The sequence below is a fragment of the Cherax quadricarinatus genome, chromosome 53 (assembly GCF_038502225.1).
Source record: "Cherax quadricarinatus isolate ZL_2023a chromosome 53, ASM3850222v1, whole genome shotgun sequence".
NCBI lineage: Eukaryota > Metazoa > Arthropoda > Malacostraca > Decapoda > Parastacidae > Cherax > Cherax quadricarinatus.
In genome coordinates, this window is record NC_091344.1 from 13,251,022 (window position 1) to 13,262,544 (window position 11,523).

Genomic DNA, 11,523 nt, shown 5'->3' on the forward strand with positions numbered 1-11,523 from the left:
TATGTGGGTCAGTTCAACTACCATTGTTTTTGTTAAACAGTGAGTCAGTAGTATGTGGGTCGGTTTATCTACACTATTGTATCTGCTATACAGTGAGAATGCAGTGTGTATGTGACAGTTCAACTAGTACTGCATCTCCAGTGAGATGGTAATATATGTGACAATTCAGCTACTATTGTATTTGCTATACAGCAAGATGGTAGTGTGTAAGGGACAGTTCGACTATTGTATTTGTTATATAGTGAAGATGGTGGTGTGTATGTGGGGTCACCTCGACGCTATTTTGTTACATAGTCGACTACTCGCGCACATTAAATTGATTTATTACAATACTTTACATGTAAAATTTCATTGTATTAATATACAGAATAATATATCCAATTTGCTTTGCAGATATAATGTTTTATATCAGAATATATCACAGAATCCAACCACATGACAGTTGAACAGTAACAGTAACCAGTGGCTAATACATTCGTGTTAAGAAAATCGGTATTAAAAACAGAAAAGATTTTGAAATGCTTCGTTATTAAATGATATAATGTGTAATTAAAATAAAGTTCAGAATATATTGCACAGTTTTCAGCATATCTATAAAATAACTTCATAGAAATATGTCCCTTGGCTACGAATAATTCCAGTGCCTTTCATTAAAAGTTAGTAATTATGACATGTCTAAAATTTGGGACAAAATGGGACAAATTATCTCATAAAAACAGATTACATAAAAAACATACGTTATACACAAAATAATGTAAAATTCATTGTATTACAATACAATATTCCCTTTTGGGAAACAAGCCAGGGTGTGTCAAGAGGCTTTATTGGGTATTTCGTGTAAAGGCTATTGGCTATTTTATTTAGCATGATATGTGCTCTAAAAAAAATTACATGTGTGGCTTCCTGTATGCGAATGAAATGAAAAAGCGATGATTTGAAAAGGCTTATTGAGTTCATCTGGAAGTAAGAAGTTGTAGTTACTAGTTATCAAAGGCAACTGTCGATAGACACTTGGCCTGCTTTGTGTATCTATGCTAGGATGTGACTTGAAGAGGCTATTATGTTACATGCATTTAGTCTAGGATGTAACAAGCTCTGGTTTGAAGATGCTACTTTTTATAGTAGTATCTACGATAAGACGTAACAGTGAGTTGAAGAGGCCACTATGTTACATACTATATCTAAGCTAAGATGTAGCAAGCAGTGGTTTGAAGAGGCTACTGTGTTATGTGTGTCTCCTCAAGGATGTAACAAGCAGTGGTTTGAAGAGGATACTGTGTTATGTGTGTCTCCTCAAGGATGTAAAAAGCAGTGGTTTGAAGAGGATACTGTGTTATGTGTGTCTCCTCAAGGATGTAACAAGCAGTGGTTTGAAGAGGATACTGTGTTATGTGTGTCTCCTCAAGGATGTAACAAGCAGTGGTTTGAAGAGGATACTGTGTTATGTGTGTCTCCTCAAGGATGTAACAAGCAGTGGTTTGAAGAGGATACTGTGTTATGTGTGTCTCCTCAAGGATGTAACAAGCAGTGGTTTGAAGAGGTTACTATGTTATGTGTGTCTAAGCTAGGATATAACAGTGGTTTGAAGAGGCTACTATGTTACATGTATCTACGCTAGGATGTAACCAGCAGCAGTTTGAGGAGACTGACTAGTGTGAGAACACACCGGCAGCTGTCATGCCTCAGATTGCCAAAAAAGCGCTCAAACTTACCACGGAAATCGACATACATGCGGTGAGAATAACCCACTGCCTTATTATTAATATGTATATATGGAATAAATCAGTATAAAACATGTGACTACATATGTGAAAAAAGTCGAGTGATTGTTAATTTATCGCTTGTGTGTGTGTGTGTGTATAATATATATATATATATATATATATATATATATATATATATATATATATATATATATATATATATATATATATATATATATGTCGTGCCGAATAGGCAGAACTTGCGATCTTGGCTTAAATAGCAACGCTCATCTTGCCATATAGGACAAGTGAAAATTTGTGTATGCAATAATTTCGCCAAAATCATTCTGAACCTAACGAAAAAAATTTATTTGATTGTGTTTGTTTAGTATTAAATTACTGTAAACGTATTTAAAATATATTTAGTTGGGTTAGGCTAAAATAAATTGCTCTTGTTATAATAAGGTTAGGTAAGTTTTCTAAGATTCTTTTGGTGCAAAATTAAAAAATTTTACATGAACATTAATAAAAAAAATATATCTTTAAACGTATAAGAGAAAATTTCTGAATGGACTTAATTTTAAATGAGTTCTTGCTAATTGACCAGTTTTACATATTCGGCACGACATATATATGTATACACATATATATATATATATATATATATATATATATATATATATATATATATATATATATATATATATATATATATATATATATATATATATATATATAAGTAACGTGGCAAACGCATATTTATATTTTCACCAAAACTAACATAGCAGTCTAATCTAACCTTGATAAACTTAATATAATGTAATTTAGCTTACTAGTAACCAACCTATATAGTTAATATTATAACATGCAACCACCACAAAAATCCAGTGACGTGTTTGCAAAAGCTGCGATTTCAGTCTATGTACACCTAGAAGTGTGATCTCTCAGTGTTTAAACTGTTCAGGGTGATATTGTGTACTGTTATTAAGGGAGTATGCTCAGTCACAGGATGAGTGGCGCTTCTCAATAATAATAATAATAATAATAAATGTGTAAATAAAGGTTCAAATACGATTTGTAATAAGTTAGCTTGTGTTACCAGGTGTCGTGTCCTGGTGTGTGGCTACCGGGACGGGGGCGGTGTTCCCTCTCTGTGTGTCTGCTAGGCTTCCACACTCGCACCAACAAGCTGCCTCCAGTCTTCCCGCTCCTCTACCACGAGAAATTCAAGTTTGAGAGGGTGAGTTACGCAGCTCTCGTAATTTTCAAACACACACAGCAAGTTCACTCTCACTTTCATTAACCTAAGTCTTTCCCGAAACGCTGAGCGTAATATATGATTTTTTATTTTTCTTGTGTATACTACTATTGTACTCTCACAATAATACTTTTTAACACTCCTTCACCCTCCCTCCCGTCATTACCATTACTGCTCTCCCACACCAATAACCCCTAACCTACCCGTTCCTTCCTCTTAAAATCTTGCAATTTTTGCAGCAGAGGTCCCTCTTTTAGTTGTTTTCTTTAAAGGGGTATTGGATGCTGGTGAAAGGTTCTTGAATCAATTATGTTGCTTCCCATTCTTCAGGTGCTGCAACTAGTATGGATTTCAAGTTTCTCCATGTATCTAATTATAATGACTTGTGGCTTGGGCAGACGTTCGTAGGGGTACGCAACCTAAGTGTATTGGAGCGGGTGCTGGCGGCAGAGACGGTATATCTGGAACTGGTGCAGGAGGAGGCTTCCGGGGAGGCGGTACTGGCGGTGTTCGAGTCCTCCGTCAGGGACCTTCTCTTCCCTAGACCCGCAGAGAGGCTCTCCTATTCCGGTGTCGACCTCGATCTCCTTATGGAACCCACCAGGGACTTTCCGGTAAGCTGGGGCATTGTGCGACAAGCTTCATATGTTTGGTCACTTTCCCGTATGGTAACAGCTTTCCATAAGTTGGGCTCACTTCCTAGACGGAGGATCAGGCTTCCACCACGTCTTGCGCAAAATGACGCACATGAGCGTAATATATGAATTTCTTATTGTAGGCTGTTTTTCAACAAGGGTAGGATTTTTAAAAATTATGAGGACTTTAAAGAAACCTTATAAGCTTGAAACCCAATTCTATAGTCAGATTGAGGTAAAACAACTGCGTCCTTTGACGTTTTGTTATAGTGTGAGCAAAATAATATTTATGAAGGAATTCAGGTAAACATACTAGTTAGCTTAGCCTGAGTTGTGGAGGCGAGAAGCATAACGCCTGCACTCTGAAAGATAGACTGATTCAGTGACTCATTTACATTATTATAATGTGCCTATGTTCCTCTGGGAAAACAGCCAGGGATTGAGTGGTAGTGGTAGTGAATGTGTTTTCTTTCTTTAGTTACTTCTGCCTTGGAAAAATTGCAGATGATGTACAAAATAAAGCATGTGTACTTTCAGAGGGTCATCTTGCCGTGCACTTCTGAAAAGAAAGCCAGGGAATAAGAAATGGTAAATGTGTTTTCTTTCTTTCTTTGGGCTGCAGAAAACAATATGAAGTTCAACGATGAGAAATTTCAATTACTCAGATATGGTAAACATGAGGAAATAAATCTTCATCAGAGTACAAAACAAATTCTGGCCACAAAATAGAGCGAAACACCAACGTCAAAGACCTGGGAGTGATCATGTCGGAGGATCTCACCTTCAAGGACCATAACATTGTATCAATCGCATCTGCTAGAAAAATGACAGGATGGATAATGAGAACCTTCAAAACTAGGGAGGCCAAGCCCATGATGACACTCTTCAGGTCACTTGTTCTATCTAGGCTGGAATATTGCTGCACACTAGCAGCACCTTTCAAGGCAGGTGAAATTGCCGACCTAGAAAATGTACAGAGAACTTTCACGGCGCGCATAACGGAGATAAAACACCTCAATTATTGGGAGCGCTTGAGGTTCCTAAACCTGTATTCCCTGGAACGCAGGAGGGAGAGATACATGATTATATACACCTGGAAAATCCTAGAGGGACTAGTACCGAACTTGCACACGAAAATCACTCACTACGAAAGCAAAAGACTTGGCAGACGATGCTCCATCCCCCCAATGAAAAGCAGGGGTGTCACTAGCACGTTAAGGGACCATACAATAAGTGTCAGGAGCCCGAGACTGTTCAACTGCCTCCCAGCACACATAAGGGGGATTACCAACAGACCCCTGGCAGTCTTCAAGCTGGCACTGGACAAGCACCTAAAGTCAGTTCCGGATCAGCCGGGCTGTGGCTCGTACGTTGGTTTGCGTGCAGCCAGCAGCAACAGCCTGGTTGATCAGGCTCTGATCCACCAGGAGGCCTGGTCACAGACCGGGCCGCGGGGGCGTTGACCCCCGGAACTCTCTCCAGGTAAACTCCAGGGTAACCTTACCTTTGTGGAAACCGGCCGATAACTTCACAGTGATGTTGGTTAATGGGGCTTCAAGCCTATTGACTATTAAAGCTGCATATCACCTGTTCACCAACAGTCAAAAATAGTTTCATCGCTATTATAGGGATTAAACTAAATTCCCGGTGTATACATACAGAGAGACATACGCCTCTCGATGTATATATATCCTGTGTATCATCTCCAGGGCATCATCTCGCCCAAGATCGAGGTGTCCACACGGACGAGTGTGAGTGAGACTAGGACACCGCTCCACCAGTGCAGTCAGGACAACGTTAGCTTCGGCCACGCTCACAACAAGACTACCAAGGTAAGACGCCGCCTACCTAACAACAACCCTCATATTCTAGCCTTTATGTCTGAATAAAAGTTACCTTTCACTCGCAAGCAAGAGCAGAATGTTTGTTCACTTAGTTAACGAACATTCTGTTCTTGGTCGTTAATAGTTATTTAAGTTGATGACAGCATAACAACTCTTCCATGATTTCAGTCCCAAGTCAGCTATTTGCGTATCTTCATTGTGGAAACGTCTCGCCAACCATTTGCTTCATCAATCCAATTGAGAGAGGAATAGTGAAAGATGAGGAGTTTGAGGTAATCAGTCCCCCAGCCTGGAGATGATGTCCACCGGTGATGCCGCCTCCAACTGCTTCACCTTATCTGTCTGCATAATATCCAGGCTGAGGGGCTGATTACCTCAAACGCCTTATCTTCCATCGTTCTTCTCTCTAATGGAAAATATATATCAGTTGTCAGCCAGTTCAGGAAATTAGATTAAATCAGTAATCATTTATTGCAATAAATTAGATAATACCAGCTTTCATTCAACGAAGTGTAAGGACTCTTCACTTACCAAGGCAGATAATAGAGTGCCTAATCCCCCCATTTCCCCTCCAGGCGGTGTATCGCAGCAACTCACCTGAGGAGGGAAGGAAGGGAGAGGCAAGTACCTCTGCTGAAGGTACCAAAGGAGCAATAGCTGCAGGTGACTTGGACGAGGAAGCTCAACCAAGCCATGCCAGTCCCAGACAGAGTAAGTTCTCACAGCCTTTCTTATATTAACATTCATACTGATTTTCACTATCACCAATCTATTTCAAGATGTATTAATCTCAAAACATTATAATTCATATTCCAAAATGGTACAGTTTTTCAGTGTCAAATATAGCAAACTGTAGCATTCAAATAAACTCCAATATTTGTCTCATCGCTTAGTAAATATAAGTTAAGGCTGCTAGAAATGCTGTGCATAATAAGGGGCTTTCTGTAAAGTAATTTTTATTGGTAAATTACTCCAGTGTAAATTGTATACTCTATTCTGCTTTATGGAACTTAAGTTGTTTTTTATGCTGTCATTTAATATATTTATAAATATATTTATAAATTCAAGTCTATTAAAAATCACTTACTCACCCACAACTAAATGAATACTGAATAACTGTATCTCATAAATGTATAACCTGTGCCCCTATCAAACTTTTTTTTTTTTAATTACATTACCTAATAGAATACTCCATTGTACTGAATGCACAGCAGCTCATCAAATGACCATATGACCTGACTTTGAATACTCATTTGTGCTTAATTGTTATTTGTTTACTATAATTTTTACCACTGAATATATCATTGCTTAGTTAATCTTAAGTTAATTTTAAGCCTGCCCATAATGCTCTGCATACAAGGGGCTTTTGGCATGTTGCACTTAACCACTGTATTTCTTTGTACATCTATGTATCATGTCCAAATTAATAATAAATAAATAAATATATATATAATAAATAAATAAATATATATATATATATATATATATATATATATATATATATATATATATATACATATATATATACATATACATATATATATATATATATATATATATATATATATACAGTGGACCCCCGCATAGCGACCTTAATCCGTGCAAGAGGGCTGGCTGTTATGCGAAATGTTCGGTATGTGAATGAATTTTCCCCATAAGAAATAATGGAAATAAAATTAATCCGTGCAAGACACCCAAAAGTCTGAAAAAAATTTTTTTTTACCACAAAAAAATGTTAATTTTAGTACACACAAACTGAAAAAGGCATGCACAATTACATGACACTTACTTTTATTGAAGATCTGGTGATGATTGATGGGATGGGAGGAGGGGAGAGAGAGTGTTAGTGTTTAGAAGGGGAATCCCCTTCCATTAAGACTTGAGGAGGCAAGTCCTTTTCTGGGGTTACTTCCCTTCTTCTTTTAATGCCACTAGGACCAGCTTCAGAGTCACTGGACTTCTTTCGCACAACATATCTGTCCATAGTGGCCTGTACCTCTCGTTCCTTTATGATTTGTCTAAAGTGGTTCACAACATTGTCATTGTAACAGTCACCAGCACGGCTTGCAATAGCTGTGTGAGGGTGATTTTCATCAAAAAAGGTTTGCACTTCAAGCCATTTTGCACACATTTCCTTAATCTTTGAAGTAGGCAATTCCTTCAATTTCTCTCTCCCCTCCTTTGAACCAGTTTCCCCAGGTCTGGCCTCTTGCTCTTGAAGTTGATCTATCAGCTCATCAGTGGTTAGTTCTTCATTGTCCTCCTCCACCAACTCTTCCACATCATCCCCACTAACCTCCAACCCCAAGGACTTCCCCAATGCCACAATTGATTCCTCAACTGGTATACTCCTCTCAGGGTTAGCCTCAAACCCTTCAAAATCCCTTTTGTCTACACATTCTGGCCACAGTTTCTTCCAAGCAGAGTTCAAGGTTCTCTTAGTCACTCCCTCCCAAGCCTTACCTATAAGGTTTACACAATTGAGGATATTAAAGTGATCCTTCCAAAACTCTTTTAGAGTCATTCGAGTGTCTGTGGTCACTTCAAAGCACTTTTGAAACAGAGCTTTTGTGTACAGTTTCTTGAAGTTGGAAATGACCTGCTGGTCCATGGGCTGCAGGAGAGGAGTGGTATTAGGAGGCAAAAACTTCACCTTAATGAAGCTCATGTCCCCATAAAGTCGCTCTGCCACGTCTGTAGGATGACCAGGGGCATTGTCTAACACCAGGAGGCACTTAAGTTCTAATTTCTTTTCAGTTAGGTAATCTTTGACATTGGGGGCAAATGCATGGTGTAACCAGTTATAGAAAAAGTCCCTAGTGACCCATGCCTTACTGTTTGATCTCCACAGCACACACAAATTATCCTTGAGGACATTCTTTTGCCTGAATGCTCTGGGAGTTTCAGAGTGATACACTAATAAAGGCTTAACTTTGCAATCACCACTAGCATTGGCACACATCAACAAAGTAAGCCTGTCTTTCATAGGCTTATGTCCTGGGAGTGCCTTTTCCTCCTGAGTAATGTAGGTCCTGCTTGGCATTTTCTTCCAGAACAGGCCTGTTTCATCACAATTAAACACTTGTTCAGGTTTCAGTCCTTCAGTTTCTATGTACTCCTTGAATTCCTGCACATATTTTTCAGCTGCTTTGTGGTCCGAACTGGCAGCCTCACCATGCCGTATCACACTATGTATGCCACTACGCTTCTTAAATCTCTCAAACCAACCTTTGCTGGCCTTAAATTCACTCACATCATCACTAGTTGCAGGCCTTTTTTTAATTAAATCCTCATGCAACTTCCTAGCCTTTTCACATATGATCGCTTGAGAGACGCTATCTCCTGCTAGCTGTTTTTCATTTATCCACACCAATAAGAGTCTCTCAACATCTTCCATCACTTGCGATCTTTGTTTCGAAAACACAGTTAAACCTTTGGCAAGAACAGCTTCCTTGATTGCCGTTTTCTTGGCCACAATAGAAGAGATGGTTGATTTGGGTTTCTTGTACAACCTGACCAGGTCGGTGATACGCACTCCACTTTCATACTTATCAATGATCTCTTTCTTCATTTCTATAGGAATTCTAACCCTTATTGCTGTAGGGTTGGAACTAGAAGCTTTCTTGGGGCCCATGGTCACTTATTTTCCAGAAACAGCACCGAAAACACTGTAATAATACGAAATATTCCGATTGTATGCTTGAATGTTACCGCGGAGGCTGGCTGGTAAACAATGCCACCGGCGGAACATATGAGGCTGGCTCAGGCCGCACATTGGACGCGTCTCGGACGAAGGCCGCTGAGCGGGTTTTTGGGCGGTATGCGGGGCAAAATTTTAGCGATCAAAGCGTCCGCTATGCGGATTGTCCGTTATGCAAGGCGTCCGTTATGCGGGGGTCCACTGTATATATATATATGACATCTCCACTGCCTCCAGCCTTCTCCTCGCTGCAACATTCATCACCCATGCTTCACACCCATATAAGAGATGTCATGTCTGAGGGCAATGTGTGGTGTGAATATAATGCAGAGAATTCGTAGTTTGGAAGTTAGGAAGAGGTGCGGGATTACCAAAACTGTTGTCCAGAGGGCTGAGGAAGGGTTGTTGAGGTGGTTCGGACATGTAGAGAGAATGGAGCGAAACAGAATGACTTCAAGAGTGTATCAGTCTGTAGTGGAAGGAAGGCGGGGTAGGGGTCGGCCTAGGAAAGGTTGGAGGGAGGGGGTAAAGGAGGTTTTGTGTGCGAGGGGCTTGGACTTCCAGCAGGCATGCGTGAGCGTGTTTGATAGGAGTGAATGGAGACAAATGGTTTTTAATAGTTGACGTGCTGTTGGAGTGTGAGCAAAGTAACATTTATGAAGGGATTCAGGGAAACCGGCAGGCCGGACTTGAGTCCTGGAGATGGGAAGTACAGTGCCTGCACTCTGAAGGAGGGGTGTTAATGTTGCAGTTTAAAAACTGTAGTGTAAAGCACCCTTCTGGCAAGACAGTGATGGAGTGAATGATGGTGAAAGTTTTTCTTTTTCGGGCCACCCTGCCTTGGTGGGAATCGGCCAGTGTGATAATAAAAAAAAAATAATAATAATAATATATACATATATATATATATATATATAATATATATATATATATATATATATATATATATATTATATATATATATTATATATATATATATTATATATATATATATATATATATATACATATATATATATATATATATATATATATATATATATATATATATATATATATATATATATATATATATATCATATATATATATATTCATATATATTCATATATTTTCATATAGTCGGACTTGAGTCCTGGAAATGGGAAGTACAATGCCTGCGCTTTAAAGGAGTGGTTTGGGATATTGGCAGTTTGGAGGGATATGTTGTGTATCTTTATACGTATATGCTTCTAAACTGTTGTATTGTGGGCACCTCTGCAAAAGCAGTGATAATGTGTGAGTGTGGTGAAAGTGTTGAATGATGATGAAAGTATTTTCTTTTTGGGGATTTTCTTTCTTTTTTGGGTCACCCTGCCTCGGTGGGAGACGACCGACTTGTTGAAAAATATATATATATATATATATATATATATATATATATATATATATATATATATATATATATATATATATATATATATATATATATATATATATATCAGTGGTCCCCCGCTTTTCGTAGTTCCTGGCAATCGTAAAATTCGCCAATCATTGAGGTATTTTCGTATAAACATGGACTCGCTTTTCATAGGTTGACTCGCGAGTCGTAGTTCATCCGGGACGCGTACCCACAGCGTGAGCCAGGGCGGCAGCCAGTCTGGCATTGTTTACCAGTGAGCGAAGGTCCCCTCACGTGCTCCAGCGAAATATTTCATAATATTCCATTTATTTTAGTGCTTGCAAGTACTAATAAGCTACCATGGCTCCAAAGAAAGCTCCTAGTGCCAAGCCTGTGGTAAAGAAGGTGAGAAATACGATTGAATTTAAGAAAACCATCATTGAACAATATGAAAGTGGTACAAGTGTGGCCGAACTGTCCAGGATGTATAAGAAACCCTACACAACCTTATGTTCCATAATGGCCAAGAAAAATGAAATAAGGGATGCTGTTGTTGCAAAGGGAGTAATTATGCTGACAAAAATGAGATCACCAGTACTGGAAGAGGTTGAGAAGTTATTATTGGTGTGGATAAATGAGAAACAATTAGCAGGAGATACTCTTATGACTTCGTTTATTTGTGAAAAGGCTAGGCAGTTGCATGAAGATTTGGTAAAGAAATTGCCTGCAAATAGTGGTGAAGTGAGTGAATTTAAGGCCAGCAAAGGCTGGTTTGAGAGATTTAAGAACCGTACTGGCATACACAGTGTGGTAAGGCATGGTGAGGCTGCCAGTTCGGAGCACAAGGCGGCTGAAAAATATGTGCATGAATTCCAGGAGTACATAGAGGCTGAAGGACTGAAACCTGAACAAGTGTTCAATTGTGACGAAACAGGCCTCTTTTGGAAGAAAATGCCAAAGAGGACCTTCATTACACAAGAGGAAAAGGCAATGCCAGGACACAAG

The 11,523-nt window shown here is 39.0% G+C and overlaps 1 protein-coding gene across 1 annotated transcript in view; it reads left to right on the forward strand.

Moving 5' to 3' along the window:
• Positions 1-333: 333 nt before the first annotated feature.
• The window catches only part of LOC128692199 (uncharacterized), a 75,270-nt gene continuing 64,080 nt past the window's right edge, over positions 334-11,523 (forward strand). Inside the window, exons 1-5 of the mRNA XM_070096336.1 lie at positions 334-1,734; positions 2,806-2,943; positions 3,360-3,575; positions 5,306-5,428; positions 6,016-6,151. Coding sequence (XP_069952437.1) covers positions 1,678-1,734; positions 2,806-2,943; positions 3,360-3,575; positions 5,306-5,428; positions 6,016-6,151 — 670 coding nt within the window. The 5' untranslated portion in view covers positions 334-1,677. The remainder of the gene's footprint in view (positions 1,735-2,805; positions 2,944-3,359; positions 3,576-5,305; positions 5,429-6,015; positions 6,152-11,523) is intronic.